Source organism: Leopardus geoffroyi, chromosome A2, assembly GCF_018350155.1.
Source record: "Leopardus geoffroyi isolate Oge1 chromosome A2, O.geoffroyi_Oge1_pat1.0, whole genome shotgun sequence".
Taxonomy (NCBI): domain Eukaryota; kingdom Metazoa; phylum Chordata; class Mammalia; order Carnivora; family Felidae; genus Leopardus; species Leopardus geoffroyi.
The window spans coordinates 123,195,067-123,216,661 of record NC_059331.1 but is presented as its reverse complement, the minus strand read 5'-3'; the positions used below and the strand labels follow the sequence as shown (position 1 = coordinate 123,216,661).

General features: G+C 42.2%; 1 protein-coding gene across 3 annotated transcripts in view; it reads right to left on the bottom strand.

Moving 5' to 3' along the window:
* Window positions 1-385: 385 nt before the first annotated feature.
* Window positions 386-21,595, bottom strand: part of ITPRID1 (ITPR interacting domain containing 1) — a 105,998-nt gene continuing 84,788 nt past the window's right edge. For 2 of the 3 annotated variants that reach the window (XM_045495239.1, XM_045495238.1), the window contains 5 exons: window positions 9,314-9,396; window positions 7,194-8,483; window positions 2,677-2,804; window positions 1,349-1,460; window positions 386-876 (listed from right to left, as the gene is read on the bottom strand). In XM_045495239.1, the coding sequence (XP_045351195.1) occupies window positions 571-876; window positions 1,349-1,460; window positions 2,677-2,804; window positions 7,194-8,483; window positions 9,314-9,396 (1,919 nt within the window). In that variant the 3' untranslated portion in view covers window positions 386-570. The remainder of the gene's footprint in view (window positions 877-1,348; window positions 1,461-2,676; window positions 2,805-7,193; window positions 8,484-9,313; window positions 9,397-21,595) is intronic. The other variant, XM_045495240.1, reaches the window with a different exon arrangement.

Genomic DNA, 21,595 nt, shown 5'->3' with positions numbered 1-21,595 from the left:
TAGGTGCTCATTTATTCTGTATTGAATGAATATTGAAATATTGAGTTCCTCCTGGGTTCAACAACAGTAGAATATATGTATATTTAAGTAGGCTTCATGCCCCAATACGGGGCTTGAACTCATGACCCTGAGATCAAGACCTGAGCTGAGATCAAGAGTCAGAGGCCTAACTGACTGAGCTACCCAGTCATCCCCAGAGTAGAATATTTAAAAAAAAATTTTTTTTAATGTTCATTCATTTTTGAGAGAAAGACAGAGAATGAGCAGGGGAGGGGCAGAGAGAGAGAGAGAGAGACAGACAGACAGACAGAATCCGAAGGAGGCTCCAGGCTCTGAGCTGTCGGCACAGAGACCGACGCTGGGCTAAAACTCATGAACCCCAAGATCATGACCTGAGCCAAAGTCAGACACTTAACCGACTGAGCCCCCCAGCTGCCCCCCAGAGTAGAATGTTTTCAAAAATAGCTGAAGAAGAATTGATAGACACCTTTTGGGGGGAAATTTAGATTTCCTTGTCTGGTGAGAATGTGCTCTTATGTTTTGCAGGAAGGTCATCAAAACGGCTCTGATCTAGAGGAAGTCATTTGTATCCTTTTCTCCAATAGGACAATTTGACAAAGGGACTGGACCTGACTCAGCCTGAGCTGGAGGAGACATCCTGGTGTTGCTCTTCCAGGTGGGTGGAGAACAGGCAGCCGTATGGGTCACGCTTGAGCCGGGAACCTGCTGGTATTCGTCCAGAAGAAAGGCAACCCGGGAGGCCATGGCTGAGTGGATTTTAGCACACGAAGTCTGGCCATTCTTTTCTTCTGTCCAGTTACAGTGATGCAGATTTGTATAGTGTTTCCATTGTTCCTCTGTGAGAAGCTCAAACTGCTACAAGGAAAATAAGGAAAGAAAGAGAGGACAACTTACCATATTTGTGCCAAATAACTAAGCCAGACTTGTGGGAAAGGTACTCATGGGCAGGGAATTCTCTAGAGTGGGCTCTGTGAGCTAGCAGGAGCTTCTGGAAGTGACTAAGCCATACTAGCTCAAAAGTTGTGTTTCTTATTCTCTTTGGGGAAATGGATAATAATATTTATCTCGTATTTACAAGGCAGGAGGAAAGATTGGCATAGGAATTAGATGACCTGAGTTCTAACCCTGCACTGCCATCAGCTAGGCAGCCACGTGGCCTTGAGCCAAGTGATGCACTTTTCTGGGCTTCAGTTTCTTTATATTTAAAATAGAGGCATTGGCACATAACCCTAGCATCTGAAATGAATGTGCAATCAGGTTTTGATTTAATGCATCCCTCCTACGGTGGGCAGGAGGTGATCAATCTTCACACCCCACTGCCTCGTACCAATAGAATCTCGTCTTTGATTTGCCGAGCCCGGTCTCCTAACTGAAACTCCAGCTCCTCCACCTGCTGCCGCAGGGCCTGGCGTAGAGTCTGCAGTTGCTCTGCCTCTTCCCTGCACGGAAAGAATAGAAAATCACCAAATTTCACATCACCTCCAAGCACAGTCCTCCATCGTCCCTCTCAAGATGGAGGTCACTCCTCTGACATTTCTCTTCTCTTCTCTTCTCTTCTCTTCTCTTCTCTTCTCTTCTCTTCTTTTCAGTTTATTTATTTTGAGAGAGAGAGAGAGAGAGAGAGAGAGAGAGAGAGAGGAGAATCCCAAGCAGGCTCTGCAAGGTCAGCGTGGAGCCCAATGCAGGTCTCAAACCCACAAACCATGAGATCACGACCTGAGTTGAAACCGAGAGTCCGAAGCTTAACTGACTAGTCACCCAGGTGCCTCACTCCTCTGGCATTCCTTAAAAGGGAATGTCACCTTCTTTATTTCTATCAGTTGCAGACATAGGTATATTACCAGGGCAGGTTTTCTTTCTTTTAAAATGGTTTTTTTTTTTTTAACTTATTTATTTTTGAGAGACAGAGCTTGAGCAGGGGAGGGGCAGAGAAAGAGAGAGACACAGAATCAGAAGTAGGCTCCAGGCTCTGACCTGTCAGCGCAGAGCCCAACGCGGGGCTCGAACCCGCAAACCATGGGATCATGACCTGAGCTGAAGTCGGATGCTCAACCGACTGAGCCACCCAGGCGCCCCAGGTTTCCTTTCTTTTTTAAACAACTCTATTGCAGAATAATTTGCATCCCACAAAATTTACCTATTTTAACAGTATACTACAATGATTTTTAGTAAAGTTGCCAAGTGGTATCTCTCACCACCAGGCAGTTTAGGAATGCTTCCATCTGCCCCATAAAAGCTGTGCCCCTTAACAGTTGAACCCTATTCCCACCCTTCAGGACCAGGCAATGGCTAATCTACTTTTGGGATATATGCTTTTAATCTATGTGAAAATAATGCAGATTTTCAACATTTACATTTGCATAAGTCCCATTGACATCAATTGAAGATATCCTGCTGGCCACCCCCTCTTCCCAGCTGACTGCCCATCCTCTGACTTCAAATAGCCTTGGCCTTAAAGAGTAAGTGTTGCTATCTAGCAAATAGCTCTCACTGACTCCCACTGAGAAAGCAAGGACAAGAACAGGAAAGCAAAGGAAAAGGACTCATTTCTCATTAATCCTGCTCCCTGGTGCTCATCTGTCCTGCCCTGATTACCTTTCCTTGCTCCAGGTGTGTGGGCTGCTACTTACTTTTATGACTCTCTTCAATAATTACCTTTCCTCCTCTGACATGTCCCTGTAAAAGAGTGCCTGCTGTCCTGTAAGGTGCCGTTCAATTTCCTCTAAATGCTCCCGGAAACACTGGCACACCGTCTTCATGGCTTCCATCTCCTTGACTGTGCACTGAGAACAATTAGAAAAGAGCTGAGAAGGGAGTCCTTCCTGATTCACTGCAAGAGCTCACCATGGCGGAGCCTGCCTTCCCACTTGGGCTCCCTGGTCTGCAGTGGAGCCCTATTGCTAATGTGTGGGGGAGAAAAGAGGGAAAGGCCAGCCTTTGGCTTGTCCAGGCTAGTGGAGGCAATACTGGTCTGGGACAGAAGAGCAGCTGTTATAGGACGGCCCTTGGTGGCATCAAGTCCCAGAGACAGAAAGGCTGTCTGGAGGACTAGGTGATGTGGGGGTGCGAGGATGTAGATAAGGGAGAGCAGTAGACAAACGCCCAGAGCGAGGGCTTGTGCTTAGAAAAGTTGAGTCTTGTTAAATCTTGTTTAATTTGGGTGCTGAATACTGCCTCACTCTGAATCTCAATAACATTGAACACATCTGTCTGGATGGTATGTGTTTGATTAGAGAAAGTCTGCTTAGAATATTTTTTTATTAGTCTTAGCCCTGCTTAACCACAATCCCTGGTGGTGAAATCTGCAGGATCAGCTCCATGTAGCTAACAAGCTCATCTGGAGTAAGGCAGACGTAGAGGAGGCATCCTACTCTCTTCGTGAAGTGAATCTAGAATTGAACTCTGTCTATTCTCCCTATCCTGCTCCTTATTGCTTCTGATGTGAATCGTTCTTTAAATCGTACTTTCTCTGCATGACTGTGCTTCTGCCTTGGTTTCCTAATTTATGTATCTTCCTGCAGCCCCTAAACCCAGTCCATTTGTCAGGAACCTCACGATTTGCTGAATTTTTACTAGTTACCCGCCTAGTTTTCCAGCCCAGGTTGGATCATGAATAGATGAATAGATGCATGATCCAGAACCCCAGCATCTCCATCCATCTGACTTTAAGTGACATTAATGCTTTTTAGACTGTAATGCTCTCTCTCCCAGGCCTGGTAGAGCTTCTGGAAAGCTCTTTAATTTTTTTTTTAATGTTTATTTATTTTTGAGATACCAAGAGAGACAGAGCATGAGGATGGGGGGCAGGCAGAGAGAGGAGATACAGAATCTGAAGCAGGCTTCAGGCTCTGAGCTGTCAGTACAGAGCCCATATGGGGCTTGAACTCACGAATGGTGAGATCATGACCTGAGCCGAAGTCGGATGCTGAACTGACTCAGCCACCCAGGCACCCCTGGAAAGCTCTTTAAAAGAAACTGATTTTCATGGCAGCCCTCTTTCAACTTCCTCTTATTCCTTCCACAGAGACTGGTCTTACAACTGTGTTAATTCCTCTTAGCCCTGTTTTTAGGAAGTCCCAGATTTCTTACTCTTGTCCCCAAAACGCCATGGTCAAATCCTGGCAGCCTCATGGTTATTTTTACTGAAATTGTCGTAATGGATATACTTTCCTTCAAGTGATGTTTTTCTACTGAAAACTCCTCATCATTTTGCTTTGAGAGTTCAGTTTTGATTCCGTCCTCTAATATTTTTATATGAAAAACATACTTTACATGGCAAAACTCTCAAATTACTTTGGCTTCAGTGTGAGTATATTCGAACCAGGTAGAGGAGTGTTTGAACTGTTATTGATGTTGACAAGCATGCTTGAAAGGTGACCTCAGTAGGGCTCTTGAAACCAGAAAAATCTTAGAGGCCACGGAGGGCTCTTATTATGAGAAGTGTTCTGAAACGGAATGGCAAACTGACTTGTCCAAGGTCAAAAAAGGGCAGATTTCAAGCCCAGGTATCCTGATTCATTTATTCTCTTCTCAAGATCTAACTGAGTTATAGCAGGGATTATTAACTACAGTGTAGCTGGACATAGGGAGAAGTTACTCGTTTCTTAAGAGGGAGTTGTTTGAATGGTCCTAATTGACAAGTTCTAGGGATGGTGAGGCCAGGGGCATGGAAATATGGCGTTCAAGTAGGCTGAGCATTAGAGACATTAAATATTATGCTTCATCTAGTTATTTTAGGGTAACCCTTTGTGATTGGAAGGCATGCAGGGCTGGGATTTAGGAATAACTGATGGCCATTTGGTCCCTGAGAAGGGAGTGATGCGGAAGATTCTGAAACACTGCCATCTTCTGGTCATTTGGAAATACTAAAGCTACATTTCAGCTCTAGAACAGGTATAGAAGTAGTTTCAGAAAAAAGGAAAAATTTCGGCAAGGAAAACAAAAAAGAAGTTGTTTTGAACTCTTTTTTCCAATATAAGTGTTGGGTTGTAACCCAAGGTTAATTGAAGGTCTACTTTGCTGACCCAAGCCCATTAAAACAGACTTTAACTTCAATAGTAAGAGCAACAGCACCAGAAAACATTGAAACTTCACTTTCGAGTTGGCTCCGATTACTTTCTACGTTCTGTGTATGCTTCCTTTTTATTTGAATCTAAATAATAAACATTATAGAAACATTTTCTAATATCTAAAAATCTTTTTCAGATAATATCATTTTCTTTCCTGGAGAGTTTTTTTTAAATTAATAAATTATTATGAAGAATTCACACACATATATAAGAATTAATCATACCCACAAACCATTATTTTAGATGACCCACAGGACAACAAAAATGGAATCTGCCAATTAGTCAAATGAGTCTCTGCACAGTTACATATTTCTCTGTAAGGGGATGAGGTGGGGATTTTTTCTGAGTCTTTTATCTAAAATTGCACTTACTTTCAATGTGCAGTTGGAACTTCCATTCACAGGTAAGAGGTAGTACCTATCCCTGCCTATAATCTTCATGTGGTTCAAGATCCATTTTCCAGATAATTTTTTTTATAAATAATTTTTGCAGTCCTAGTTAGCACTTAGCATCTGATTTAGAGACATTTTTCTCCAGAATATTTTTCAGGCCTTACAAACCCAGACTCACTCACCATAGATGGCTTTTCTCTTCATTCTTGAGTTTGTTCTTCAGTTTAAGTAGCCTCCTCTCATGGGTGAATGCATTCCCCCATTTTTACTTGCTTTTCTGCAAGTGTGTGTGTGTGTGTGCATGTGTGTATACCCGCACGTAAGTATAATAATGCAAGTGTGTGTGTTGATTATTTTCTTTGAATGTATGTTTGTGGTTCCTTGAATCTAAATATGGAGAGATGCACTGTCATCTAATAAAACCTGACATGCTATGCATTTCAGGATGTATAATGTCAGATCAAGTTGTTGTAAAAATAGCATCAAAAAATTTTTTTTAATGTTTATTTTTGAAGGAGAAAGAGACAGAGTGTGAGCGGGAGAGGGACAGAGAGAGTGGGAGACACAGAATCTGAAGCAGGCTCCAGGCTCCCAGCTGTCAGCACAGAGCCCGACATGGGGCTTGAACCCGTGAGATCATCACTGAGCTGAAGTTGGACTCTTAACTGATTGAGGCAGCCAGGCGCCCCCTCATTTTTTTTTTTTTTTTTTTTTTTGGATAATTGTGAATTCTAGGAGGAGAGCAGGCTAAGGTAATGTGAGACAAGGTTTTAGAAGACATGAGCTGGTTGTATGGACACTCTCATTTAAACGCCTACTCATTTGAAAGCCACACACAAGTCTAAAGATGGTCATTGTGCATAATGAGATGCAAAACCCCTGTATTTTCTGCAGAAGTGCTGATGTCTCATAGTGTCAAGTGAAGAGAAAGGTCTATTTCCAGTTGCCAGATCTCTCTACACACCTGGGGCTACGTGAGCCCAAGGTCATCTGTTAACACCAGCTAGAGAAATGAGGAGGGCTCTGTCTGCATGGAGGGTCACTCACCCCTGGAGCTGGCCCAGGCTTAATCGGTGGTCCTCGTTCTAATCAGTGTCTTCCTGCCTGGCTTCCAGAGCCAGTCCTTATCCTGTACCTGGCTCTGAGCTTCCCCCCATGCTATGTCTCAGAAGCAGCCATACAATTAGCATTTTCTAGGGCTTTCTGTGTGCTGGGCACTGTTTTGAGTGCCTGAGTGTGCTGAGTGCTTCACAAGCAATCTCTCACTTAACCTAAAACAAGCCTGTGTTGGCGGCATGAATAGTCTCCCTATTTTACAAAACAGGCTCAGAGAGCGTTCATACCTTGTGCTAGATTATTCAGCTAAGTGAATTTAGGACAGAGAACTGTTCAGTCAGACTGAATTGGAGATGAGGTACAGATGCGTTACTGTTTATAACCTTACACATGACTTTATTGTTCTAGATCCCTCTGTAAATGGGGATTAATAATGAAATTTGCCTCCTTACTTCAGAAGGTGATTGATTGGACGCATCAGATAAGAAGAAATTTGAGGGCATATATGGTAAGCTATAAAACACTTTACAAATACTACTCATGATCTGAGATAGAAAGGCATGCCCTCAGTGCCCGCATTCAGGAGGCCTGAACATTATCCCCAACGTGGTATCGCTCCATCTGTCTTCCCGTCTTTGCAGAGATGAATACTTACAGAACACAACTCCCTCACTGTAGTGTCCTGAAGGATGTTCAAAGTCTTCATGAACTGGGCCTCCAGATGATTATGGAAGCATGGGCAGTGCCTACAGGCTGAGGGCGCAGGGTTGGGGCTCTGCCTCTCTGAGTGGCAGTGCAGACACTGATGACAGCAGACACAGCAGTGAGCGGGTACGGTATGGCTGATGCCCGCTGGGTAGATACGAGGGAAGCCTGTGTCTAGAGAGGCAGATTTGGTGAGACTTGGGGCCGAACAGCCATGCCAGGGCCTAGGCTCACGTATATAGGTCTGAATGGAAACATCACTGCACTGTCTTGATTCTGTCTCCAGTCCTGGTTCTGTTGTGGGGACAGGGTCACACAGAGTGCATTCTAAAGTTGTTCCTTTAGAATCAGTCCCCAGAGCCACAGCATTCTGAGCAGCCGATGCCAGATTGGAGGACATCTGGACCGTCACAGCCTTGGAGCTAACAGTGTTTGAGTCAGCATTTGGAGGAAGGTTTTCCATCTCAGATTCTGCCCTAGGTGGTATTTGACCCAAAGCACTAAATGTTGGCTTTGCTTGGGGAGTTTCTCCAGCCAGTTTGCCTAGGTGGGGAATGGACTTTTCGGATATTTGAATGAGGTCAATTGTATAGGGCATGATGTTACTGGGCTTGGGGACGTGCTGTGGTGGACTTTCTCCCATCGGTAAGATACTGTTGGTGTCAGAATAAGTTTTACTGCCTTCTTCTTCGGCTGGGGCCTCAGAGTCAACATGGAGGAACTTGTTGTGAGCAGGTTCAATTCCAGGCGATCTTTGGAACTCGCAGCAGTGGCTTTGCACATGTGTTTCCCCAGGCCCCTCAGGCTTCAGCAACCCGTCCTTCATTTTTGCGATATGGGTCGCCATAAACCCCAGAGGACAATCACGTGTGGAGGTGACTGTGCCCACCACAGTCTCACATGCAGTTGGGGGCATGGGTGGGGGCTGCCTCACGTGGCTCCCTTTCCCCGAGGGCTCTCCCCCTCTGGTGGTCCTGTGAAGGGCACTGTCCGGAGTCAGTGGCCGTGGTGGCTCCTCCATATCCTCAAACTGAGACTCTTTCTCCGCCATTTGTATCGAGGCCTTTTCTTCCAAGAGACTCCAGCCTTGATATGGAAAGGATGTGCTCACCATACCCTTGTAATCAGACTCATCTGGCTCTGGTTGGCAGCCCTGGGGTGAGACTGGATGTTGGCTCTGATCCCTCGGCTGTCTACATCCATCCTCAGCAGGACTCTGGCTGCTTGGCAAGGAAGGCATCTGTGTGAGAAACCAGGATAAAGGCAAATGGGTCGGGAGGGTGGTGGAGGCACTCGGTTTAAGAAGTGGGTGCGTCTGGGGCACCTGGGTGGCTCAGTCTATTAAGCGTCTGACTCTTCATCTTGGCTCAGGTCATGATCTCACGGTTCATGGGTTTGAGCCCCACCTCTGACTCCGCGCTGCAGACCCTGCTTTAGATTTTCTCTCTCTCTCTCTCTCTCTCTCTCTCTCTCTCTCTCTGCCCCTCCTCAGCTCACACATGCGCACTCTCTCTCTATCTCTTGGAAAAAAAAATGTGTGTGTCGTTTCTTTATCATTACCATTGACTTAGGAGTCAGGAGATCAGGGTTACAAATTCAGGTTTATGTTAGTTTACTACTTTAACTGGGACCTTCTCTCTAGGAGGCTCACCTTCCTTATTTAGCAAAGTCAAAAGAAAAAAAAAAGGAAAGGAATGCTAAGCTTTATGGCACCTTGCTTTTTTTTTATTTGTTTAATGTTTATTTATTTTTGAGAGAGACAGAGTGTTGACTGGGGGAGGGGTAGAGAGAGAGGGAGACACAGAATCTGAAGCAGGCTTGGAGCTGTCAGCAAGGAGCCCGAGGCAGGGCTCGAACTCAAGGACTGCTAGATCATGACCTGAGCTCAACTGGCTGAGCCCCCCAGGTGTCCCTATGGCACCTTGTTTATTGTGACTTCATCGTCCCCTGTCCCTTGGGTGCCTAGGGTGCATATCTTCTAAGGGCTGGTTGCTCTTTTCCAAATGTGGCAGTGTGTTATCTACTTATCTTTCTTTTTACTCCTATTCCAGCCCTCCAAGGACTTTCTACCTGCAGGGGCAGTGGTTCTGGTGGTTCATCCAGGAACCCGCTGCTGTCAGACTGGCAGCTGTTTTCTCTGTTCACTGTGGCACCTGTGGAAAGAAATAAAGAGGCCTGGAGTAAGTGAAGGGAAATAGGCTGTCAACAGGACTGAGATCAAACCCCCTCTGTGCCCGACATGCCGTAGATCTTCATAAATGCCCAATGCAGAAATGTAGATGAAGGAGGGAATTACAAGGATTTACTTTATCGATTGTCAGAGGGCCCATGGAAAATTGTGCCACTGGTTTCCTGATACAAGGAGTAAAAACATGAAATAAAGCAAAAAGAACTACCATCTCTTAAAACTAAATAACAAATGATTGTGATGCGTCTTGACTAAGGGGAAGAAAATCCAGCAGGAAATGCGTATATCTTAAATGCCACGCTGATAAAACAATAACAAACAAAATGTATATATCTGTGTGTATATATTTTGCAATGAACTGAATATTATGGCCCCCAAAAGTCATATGTTGAAATCCTAACCCCCACGGTGATGGTATTAAAAGGTGGGGCCTTCAGGAAGTGATCAGGAAATGAGAGCCGAGGTCTCATTAATAGAGTTAGTACCTTATAAAAAAGACCCCAGAGAGGAGAGCCCCCTTGTCCCTTCCACCATGCAGGAACACAGTGAGAAGGTGACCATCTGTGGACCAGGAAGTGGCTCTTCACCAGGCACTGAAATGGCCCAGCACCTTGATCTTGAACTTCTAGCCTCCAGAACTGGGAGAAATACATTTCTGTTGTTTATAAGCCACTCAATGTGTGGTATTCTGTTATAGCAGCCCTAACTGACTAAGACATGTATATCTTCTTTATTTTTTTTTTTTTTTAACGAAATGTTAGATAAGAACCTAGCTAGCTTCATCTGGACTCTATATGACTACAAGTCTGTGCTCATGTTTTAGACTGCTTCTCTTGTCATCGCAACAGGCTGGAAGGGGCAGAGAAAGAACAGTGTTAAGTGAGGGCAGATAACAACTTTGTAAACATAAGCGTCTGGAAATTCTAAATCTATTTGAACTTTTTGCATAGATATGTTACATTAGCGGGGGTGGGGGATATGGGTGGCTACTAGAGGATCAACTTGCTAAAGATTCAATTGTAGGATTTTTTTGCTGCTCTTTAGTAAGAAATGCTTTACGGGGTTAGAAGAGGAAGTCACCTGGGCAGAGGGCATTTGGAGAATAGCCCTTCTTCTACAAGAAGCAGAAAGAGGAGCCTCATTTGTCCTAGGAGAAAGGTTGGGTGTGGGTCTGGGGAGTGGGGTTGTTGATGGATGTCATGCTTGGCTATTTGGTATCTAAGTGAGAAACAGGGAATTTACCTTTGCTTGAAGCACTAGCTGCTGCAGAGGAGTGAAAAGCAAAGAGCACACAAACAAGCAGTCCAACCTCTGCTCAAGTGTTCTGGATCCAGCCCTCAAGGGAAGCCCCGCTAACAAGAGTAGCAGCACCTCATCTCCTTGTAGGACTCTCTCCCACCAGTCTTAACTGCCCATCTGTCTGAACAGAGATAATTGGTGGAGATGTGGTTCCAGAGGTGGTCGCCCCAACCCAAATTCCAACTATCCCATCCTGGGGTCAGAGTAAAGAGAAAGAAGCTTAGCTTTGTAGAATCTAAGTTTATAAACTCCATATTCTTTAATTCAGCCTCCATTAAAGTGAAAATCTAAAAATCAGAGACTGTAAGTTTTTTTTTTAATATGAAATTTATTGTCAAGTTGGTTTCCATACAACACCCAGTGCTCATCCTAACAGGTGCCCTCCTCAATGCCCATCACCCACCCTCCCCTCTCTCCCACCCCCCATCACCCTCAGTTTGTTCTCAGTTTTTAAGAGTCTCTTATGACTTGCCTCCCTCCCTCTCTTTTTTTTTCTTCCCCTCCCCCAAGGTCTTCTGTTAAGTTTCTCAGGATCCACATAAGAGTGAAAACATATGGTATCTTTCTTTCTCTGTATGACTTATTTCACTTAGCATAACACTCTCCAGTTCCATCCACATTGCTACAAAAGGCCAGATTTCATTCTTTCTCATTGCCAAGTAGTATTCCATTGTGCATATAAACCACAATTTCTTTATCCATTCATCAGCAGATGGACATTTAGGCTCTTTCCATAATTTGGCTATTGTTGAGAGTGCTGCTATAAACATTGGGGTACAGGTGCATCAGCACTCCTGTATCCCTTGGGTAAATTCCTAGCAGTGCTATTGCTGGGTCATAGGGTAGATCTATTTTTAATTTTTTGAGGAACCTCCACACTGTTTTCCAGAGGGGCTGCACCAGTTTGCATTCCCACCAACAGTGCAAGAGGGTTCCCATTTCTCCACATCCTCTCCAGCGTCTATAGTCTCCTGATTTGTTCATTTTAGCCACTCTGACCAGTGTGAGGTGGTATCTCAGTGTGGTTTTGATTTGTATTTCCCTGCTGAGGAGTGATGTTGAGCATCTTTTCATGTGCTCATTGGCCATCTGGATGTCTTCTTTAGAGAAGTGTCTATTCATGTTTTCTGCCCATTTCTTCACTGGATTATTTGTTTTTTGGGTGTGGAGTTTGGGGAGTTCTTTATAGATTTTGGATACTAGCCCTTTAATACGAGACTGTAAGTTTTTAATAGCTGAAACCTAGAGCGATGGGAGAAAATTTGAGAAAACAATGTCTTTGACCTTGCTGTTACCTCTTATTCTATAGTTAAGGGTAAAACATGGAAAATGGTTTCTGGTTATAGACTTAAAGAAGACTTCTGCTTCTGGCAAGCTGGAGTAATAAGAACTATATTTCCCTCCCCTGAAACAACTAAAAAACTGGACAAGGTATGTGAAAAAATGGTTTCAAGAGTACAGGCATCAGATAATTAAAAATGGCTGTAGCTGTCCCTGAAAGTCAGGAACAAATAATGTGGGCCCTATGATCACTCAGCTTCCTGCCTTGAGACGGTTTGCAGGCTGTGGTGTAGGGAGGGAAGGCAGACCCAGGCAGAACCTGGCAGACTCCCTAAGTTGAAAAGATAAAACTAAGAGTCTGGAATGACTGAGCCAGCTGGAGTTTGCAGGGAAGAGTGGAAGAGAGGAGAGATCTTCACAAAGAGATAACTCACAGAAACCCCCCTTAGTATTTACCGGAGGGCTGATCAGCTCCTGAGGAAACACCAAAGACTAGGGAAAGAATCACTGGAAAGGATTAGAAGACACAGTGCCTACCACTCATGCAGGCCTGGAATAGTGCAATGCTTCCATCAGCCAGATTCCCAAGCCTCACAATTCTCAGAGCACTGGTGAGGCAGAGTACTCAGAAGGTCTTACTTCAGGAGTGAGGACTAATTAAGCCTAGAATGAGCATTTTCCCCCACATCACAAATCCTCAAAGTGAGAGTTGAAAGGATCAAACTTTTCCCAGTAACTCAGCTGTGTCCCAGACCTAAGCTCAAGCATATTTATGGAAATAGAGTAATACCTAGCACCCACAAAGTAAAATCTACAACATCTGGCATCTAACAAAAAATATCAGGCATGCAAAGAAGCAGAAAAGTATGACCCATAGTGAGGAAAACAACCCAATAAACTGAAACTGACACAGATGTTAGAATTACCTACCAGGATAATGGTCTGACTATGGTCCATATGTTTAAGAAGCTAGAAGAAAGATTAAATATGATAAAGAGGAGACTGCTGGATATTAAAAAATACCCAAATAGAGGGGCGCCTGGGTGGCGCAGTCGGTTAAGCGTCCGACTTCAGCCAGGTCACGATCTCGCGGTCCGTGAGTTCGAGCCCCGCGTCAGGCTCTGGGCTGATGGCCCAGAGCCTGGAGCCTGTTTCCGATTCTGTGTCTCCCTCTCTCTCTGCCCCTCCCCCGTTCATGCTCTGTCTCTCTCTGTCCCCCCCAAAAAAAAACCTTAAAAAAAATACCCAAATAGAAATTCCAAAAATGAAAACTACAATGTCTCAGGTAAAATACATATTGGGTAGAATTAACAGCATTTTAGAAATTGCAGGAGAAAAAATTCATGAAATTGAAGACATAGCAGTAGAAAGTATCCCTAATACAAAACAGACATTATAGCTTTCAGCCTTTTGGCTAAGGTCAAGTGTAAAAAACAGAGATTAAAGAAAAATTTCTTTAAATCAAAAGAGCATCTGTGAGCCATGGGACAAGCCAAGTAATGGAACATGTAGGTCATTGGAATATCCCAAAGAGGAGGGGGTGCACTGGAAAAAATGTTTCAAAAAAAAGTTTCTTTCAAGATGTTCAACAAACCCCAAGCACAAGAAATATATACCAAGAAGAAAACTGTACCAAGGTACATCAAAGTGAAATTTTCCAACACAAATGATGAAGAGAAAAGTCTTAAAATCAGCCAGAAACAAAAAGACACATTATACACAAAGGAAACAAAGTTAAGGAAGGCAGAGAGTTTCTCCCTGGAAATGATCTAAGTGAGAAGACAGTGGAGTGACATATTACAGTGCTGCAAGAAAAAAAGGTGCAGGTAAGTTTTAAAGATTTTTTTTTTTAATTCTCTAAATCTTTTAAAATAACAACTAACTCTTTAAACAAAGGGCGCCTGGGTGGCTCAGTTGGTTGGGCCTCTGACTTCAGCTCAGGTCACGATCTCACGGTCCGTGAGTTCGAGCCCCGCGTCGGGCTCTGGGCTGATGGCTCAGAGCCTGGAGCCTGCTTCCGATTCTGTGTCTCCCTCTCTCTCTGCCCCTCCCCGTTCATGCTCTGTCTCTCTCTGTCTCAAAAATAAATAAACGTTAAAAAAAATTTAAACAAAAAACACTAACAGTGTAGTGTGAGGTTTATAACAAAGACCTAGGAGAGTAAAACAAAAGAACCAACAATCACCTGTTATAAAACTGAGTAGTTTATATGGAAGGAACTCCCTGTGAAGTTTCCCTTTAACTATGAGGTACAATCTTTACAGACACCTTAGCCTGGGTAACAGAATACTTGTTTACTTGTTGACAAAGGAAATAGTGTATACCTGTTGTATATTTATTATAGGAAATTTACTTGTGTAATATTTACAGAATATGGTATAATATTTAAGACTTCACTGCTTTTGTTATAATTAACTCAACCAATATTAAAACTCTTCTAGAGTTTTAGTTTTTTAGTCTTCTAGGCTCTTAGTTTTGTCTTTCAAATCACCTATTTTTCTCCTTATATCAACTATGAGTATGAAATAAATGATGATTAGGGTAGAAACCTTTCAAACTCTCAATGCAGAATGTCAAATACTTTTTTGGTACCACCCAAGGGCCCTGATCACTTTGGCTGGGGCCTCTCCACTGACTAGCCCTCCAGAGTGGATGGCTGATCGTCAAGAGTTTTCTACACAAGGCTCCTGTTCCAGTTTACGTGCTTTGGGACCCACATTCTACTTAGCCCCCAGAACCACTTTGCAGTAGACAGAGCATGGGACAGGAGAAAGCAAGAAGGGACTGATTTTTACCGCTCACTCTCCGTCCTCATACCATGTAAACGTTAAATGGCCCAGAGATATTCGATAGCTGGGTTGAACCTTGCTGAAGGACGGACGAAACAGCTTTGGAACCTCTTCCTCTTTCTATATGTTTTGGTGCAAGATTTGCACCGCAAGCTGTGAAGGACTCCAGGTACATCATTAGTCTTTGAACTTACTAGATAATCCCTACCCAATTACTATTATTGAGTATAAGCTTCATATAAAATGGTTGCTATTCCTCTTCTTACAAGTCTAAGATGAAACTGTGCATTCAAGTACTAGAACAAAATTCTATGTTGGAGTTCATTCCTCCATATGCTGGTTGGTCCATATCAATCTGGTCCAAATGGAAATAAACAACCACTAACATAAAGGGCCTCTAAAAGGTAAAAAGAGTAATTTCCTCTAAGATGGATGTTTAAAAATTATAACCGTTACCTTCAGTTAATTACACTAGTGTAAAGCACAACAAACAAAAACAACAAAAATAACCTCTGAAACTCATTTAAGTGTATTTGTGAAACAACCAGATTTTGAGAGTTTTTCTTTGATGGTGAGATCAAATGGTGGAGTTGGGCATAGTTCTCCCAGGAATAGAGGCTTGTTTATCTTGTATTTTAGGAGTCAAATACATGCATCTGAATCATTTAGAAAGAGTCACCAAGCAAAATGTGGGCCAGTTTACAGATGGTTTAGTTTCTTCAGAAAACTAAAAATCTTTCTTGCCTATAAACCACCTTTTCGGCAGCTAGACAATAAACATCTTGAAATTGGGTTTGCAAAATTCTAAGCATTCCCTTAAGGTTGTAGCAATTAAATGATACAAAGGGTGAGAAACTTCCCCACCCAGGGTGGCTACAATAGATCAATAGATGATGAAACAAACAGACAAATTCAAACGGGTTTGTTTGTTACTCCTATGTCCTCACACCTAATAAGTGATATGGAGAGCAAGACTTATGGGAAGACAGTATGGCCTCTGGTGGGAGTGATGGAAGTACTACCAGCACCCCCAGGCCAACCCAGCTCAGTTGCTGAAACCATCTAGGCCAGGTTTGGGAGAACTTTAGAAGCCTCGTCACCTACAATGGAATTTTCCACAGACTCTTAATATGCCCAAGAACTACAGCTCCTCCTTAATTCACTAGGTTGGGGCCTTGACTTCCCACCTTACCTCTACCTACCAGTCTTTTTCTCCTAGCGAGATCTTATTATTCAAACCCTCCACTACGGGAGGGATCCTGTTCCAAACCACCATCAGCCATCTAATGGGTTTGTCATGCCCCTTTTAGACTGCTGGGTCCCCCACTCTGCCAATCCCATAGCTCAAGGGGGCTAACTTCTCTACATCATATGTTACTGAGATCCATACAGGTCCCATAACTGAGTCATTTAGAAAATCTGGAACCAGATCTACTAGATTCAGATTCTGACTCTCTCATTTATTAGCTGTGTGATCTAGGGCACACCATTTATACTCTCTGAATGTTTCATCATGGGAAAAAGAATAAATGTGGTAATGATAGATTACTTGTGGGTTGTGATGAGGGTAATATTTAATAATACATGTTGGATACACGAATACTTGAAGACTTTCTGTACATGTAAAAGATTATATATATATATATATACATATATATATAAATTTTTGTGACAGAGTAACATTACCAATTAGAATTCTGTCACTATTAATATCATTAATAAATAAATTATATTAATAACTTAATAATATTAATAAATATCATTAATATGTACCATTATTAATATTAATATTTGTTAGAAATTACTTTTTTCAGCACAGGACTGTCTTCACAGAGTTAGATTTTACCGTCCCAGGTGGGTGGACCCTGCCTGGGTAAGACTGCTTCACTGCCTAGTAAGTTTGAAACATTTCTGCCCGCCAGGAGACAGATGCCTCAGGCACTTTGCCTGAATAATCAGCAGGTGGCAGCATTACACCAACCACAGAACAGAGGAGCCAGGGCCCCGCCCCGAGTCTCTGGAATGGCTAAAAGTAGTCAGAAAAGTCAACTCAAAGGGTTGCTTTTCTGAGCTGAGCTGATAATAACTTCTGAATCCTAAGTAGAGAGTTTTACTCTCAATGTAGTCTGAGTTCCTAGAGGCTCAGGAGAAAGGAAGTCTATGGAATTGAAACATAAATGAGGGAGGGAGGAAAAGAAAAGGAGTCTTTAGGGGGTGTACCATGTGCTGGAGTTGTATAGAGCAGAACAGTTCAGCCTTAAATTGGGGCTCACTGTCTACATGGATCTATTATACTTCACCGATTTCTTTGCCATGTTCCCCTCCCTTCTGCCTCCTAGTGGGAGAAAATTCTGTGACAGCTCTGTGGTGAGGTTGAGTCACAGAGGCCAATTATCTTGGAACTGGACTGGACATTACAGACTATGCAAACTTAAATGCCTCAGGAGCTGGGCATGGCATAAGCTTGTGAAGCAGCTAGAATGCAAGACAATAGGGACAGTGTGAAGTGTCTGGACTCCAGAGGCTGTGTTCCCCCAAAGGCATTTTAAAAATGAATTTTAAATGTTTTATAGAGCAAACAAAAGTCAGTTCTCCAGGTTGGAAGATAGAATGGTGTCACCTATCATCCAATGCAGGAGTCCCTTCCAGAACATTCCTTACAGATGGCCATCTAGCTAGTGCTTACACGTTTGTGGTGACAGGGACCTACTTCTATCGAGTCAGAGCATATCATACCTTTTATAAAATGCTTTTTATATTGAGCTGAATCTGCTTGAGCATTTTCCATTTCTTGGTCATAGTTTGCTCCAGGGAGTAATACCGAACATGTTTAACCCCTTTTCCTCAAGACAGCTCTCTTGTACTCTCCAGGCCTTTCCTCCTCAGCTTAAATATCCCCAGATCCTTTAAATCAGCCCTCACGGGGCAGAGTTTTCAAGCCATTGTCTTGTACTTTTGAATAAGCATTACCCAGTAATGTTTGCTATACGGTCCAGGACTCAGAACTAGATTCAGTAGGTGCGATGTGGTCTGACCAACATGGAGTACAGGAGGATTCCCCTTTGCCTACTTCTGAATATTTCACTCCTATCCACACAGCCCAAGGGTTAGTCTAGTCAGATGTTGGGTTCCCAGTTGAGTTATACTGAGATCAGTCTCTATTTTGTTTTCTTGTGAAATTTGGTCTGGCTAATCCTGTCAAGATGATTTTGATCTTCATTCTAAAATCTGTTGGTGTTACCTTTGGCTTTGAAACCCATTCTTGCTGTGGGCCAAGCCACTGAGAATACTCTGAAGAGAAGAGGCACGACACAGAGCCGGGGGGTGCTCTACTGCAAACCCTCGTTCTTTCATTTCACAAACGTTCACTGGGCCCCTGCGGGATCCTACACTGTTCTAGAAACTCCTGCACAACATCAACAAAGGTACCCGCCTTCACAGAGATTATATTTATCTTGACTGTGATCCTAGAACTGAAGAATGGCTGAGAACATTCGCGATTGTGGCAAATATTCCTGAAGCAATTTGATTCTTCCTTCTATGCCAGCAGGCTTGGACGGAGGAGTTTCTATCCTATCAAGATTTCTACATAAGGTTTTTATAACTTCCATGAGTGCCTTCTCGACATTTTTGTTTCAACCTCTTGTTACCTGGGAATTCTTCCTTCCTTTTTCTTTTTTTTTCCTTTTCTCTCTCTCTTACCCTTTCTTCCTTCTCTCTGTCTCTGTTCGTTTATTGCTCTAGGCTTGGCAGTCTTTCTTCTGTTCTTTAGTGAGAATGAACTTTCTTTATCATTACCAAAAAAAAAAAAAAAAGAGAGAGAGAGAGAGAGAGACAGAGACAGAGACACAGAGAGAGAAGCTGCTTCTCTAAGCTGCTTCTTTTGGCTTAATACCATTAGTTGTTTTTCAGCATTGCAGAAGTAGTACATGCTGGTGAAGAAAATTATGAAAATGAAAAAATGTCAATAAGAAAATAAAAATCACCTATACTCTAACCATGCAGGTTACTATAATATGTCTATAGGTCTTTAAATCCATCACAGCTTCTTTGTGCACCTGTCTTTGTGTGTATTTTGTGAAATTAAAATCATAACAGACACAATTTATAATCTGCTTCTTTTCACATAATATATGTGAGCTTTTTTCTTTCCAAAAATTCCTTATAATGTGTGTGTGCACATGCGTGTGGTTGTGAACACATGCATTTCTTTTTCAGACTTTGGTATAAGAATTGTGCCACTTGTGTGGAAAATAACTGGGTAGGTTTCTGTCTGTTTCTATGCCCTCAAGCAGCTTAGAGAGCTGATATTGTATTATTTCCTTAAACTTTTAAAAGAGCTCAGCCATAAAACCACTGACTATGGCACATTTTAAAAGATACAATTTTTTGATAATTTTTAATTTTGGCAATAGTTACTAATATTTCAGGATTTCTACCTCTTGGATTGATAGTAATTCTTACTTTTTTATTTTTATTTTTTATTAAATTTTTTTTAACATTTATTCACTTTTGAGAGACACAGAGAGACAGAGCACAAGTAGGGGTTGGGCAGAGAGAGAGAAAGAGGGAGACACAGAATCTGAAGCAGGCTCCAGGCTCTGAGCTGTCAGCACAGAGCCCAATGCGGGCCTTGAACTCATGAACCGTGAGATCATGACCTGAGCTGAAGTCAGACATCTAACCGACTGAGCCACTCAGGAGCCCCAATTCTTATTTTTTAAAATTTATTTTCTAATGTCATTAGTCAGATAATTTATTTTCATTCTAATGTCTCTAAAAAGAGAAAAGACTATGTCTATGCCTCTTAAGATAGCTTTGGACTTATTTCATAAGTTTTTATATGGTCCCTCTTTTTTTTTTTTAATTCCATAGTATCTAATAGTAATGCTGTCATTGCTGTTTTCTTTTTCTTTTTTGCATTGGCATACTTTGTAGTATATTTTTGCCCATTCATTTTTCTTTTAGGTTTTCTGTGATTCCTTATTTTCAATGTGGATAAATTTTTAAATGACTTTTGATTCTTTTCCTTTGTTAGATGCACTATTCCATCTATAACTACTTTCATAAGATATGCATTTGGTCTCAATGTTTGTAATTTTATGTTTTCCATTTTTATAACTGCAATTCATTCAGCAAATATGTGATATACTTGATGAAAATCTGAAAATAGGCATCACTTATAGTTCACGACAATCTCTTCTGCTGAGCTGGAATTCAGCCTTAGAATATTTAACAGTTCGACATTACCAATGGCTGATACAAATCAGTGAAAACTGGGATACAAGTTATAATGTGGATTTGCTATCCTACTGTTATATTAATAACCCCCAAACATCACATTTAAGTAGACCTGATTTTGAAATGCACCATAAATAGCTATCTCAGAGACTTCAGTGAGGATTAAAGGCAATAATATAAAACACTTATCCTGGTTCCTGGCCTTAATATTTGGTAGTATTATTAATATAATTAAATTTTAATGTTTATTCTTTTGCCAAGTATACTATATTTTCATGATTGCTGTTTCCCCTCTGGTAATTCACAAAGCATGTAGAGTGTTTTTAAATTAAATTGGTGATAACTTAAAATATGCAAACATTTCAAACTACAATTAGCAACATTAAGAATTAGCAGTATGTATTGACTCCCTAATTAATCTGTATTTGCTGAAAATTATATTTTCTTCTACATTCAGCTTTCTATGATATGATTTGGGTTTTAGATCCAGGATATTGTTGTTGAATTATTTTGTCATGTTTCTTCTAAGAATTTTCATGGCATTTGCATTATGCCTATGTAATTTATAATTCCTGAGACTTTGTTTATCTGAAATGATGCTTTACTAAATATACGACAATTTGAAAGGGTATAGAATTCTTCAGCAACAAATTCCAATTTAAAATGTGCCTCCACTATCTTCTGGCATCTATTAAGAGGATGTTTGTTGAAAGGTTAAGTGAGCATGAAAACCCCTCTCTATTGGTCCCATGGTCTGACCATTGTATTTAAAAAAATTTTTTTTAATGTTTATTTATTTTTGAGACAGAGAGAGACAGAGCATGAACGGGGGAGGGGCAGAGAGAGAGGGAGACACAGAATCGGAAGCAGGCTTCAGGCTCTGAGCCATCAGCCCAGAGCCCGACGCGGGGCTCGAACTCACGGACCGTGAGATCATGACCTGAGCTGAAGTCGGACACTTAACCGACTGCACCACCCAGGCGCCCCTTCCATTGTATTTTTAAATGCATTATTCGCACTGCTTCCTCTGGCATCTCTTCAATACCATTTTCTTTTTTTTTTTATTTTTTTTTTTAACATTTTTTATTTATTTTTGAGACAGAGAGAGACAGAGCATGAACGGGGGAGGGGCAGAGAGAGAGGGAGACACAGAATCGGAAGCAGGCTCCAGGCTCCGAGCCATCAGCCCAGAGCCTGACGCGGGGCTCGAACTCACGGATCGCGAGATCGTGACCTGGCTGAAGTCGGACGCTCAACCGACTGCGCCACCCAGGCGCCCCATCTTCAATACCATTTTCTTAAAAATCATCATATCAACAAATTACCTTGACAATTGCTGAAAAGGACACTACGGAGTAATATATTCACAGGGAGTGACTTGTGATGTTTCCCTCTGCTCCCTCCCCCCTCACAAGCTATGTTTCCACCCACAGGAGAAAAGAAGCCAGTGTGCCTGGAGCTAGGTGGAATAAAATAATTAGGGGTTTGGTCATGCAGAATTTTGGAATGAAACAGGTTAGAATTCTAATTCAATTACATATTCCTAAAACAGAA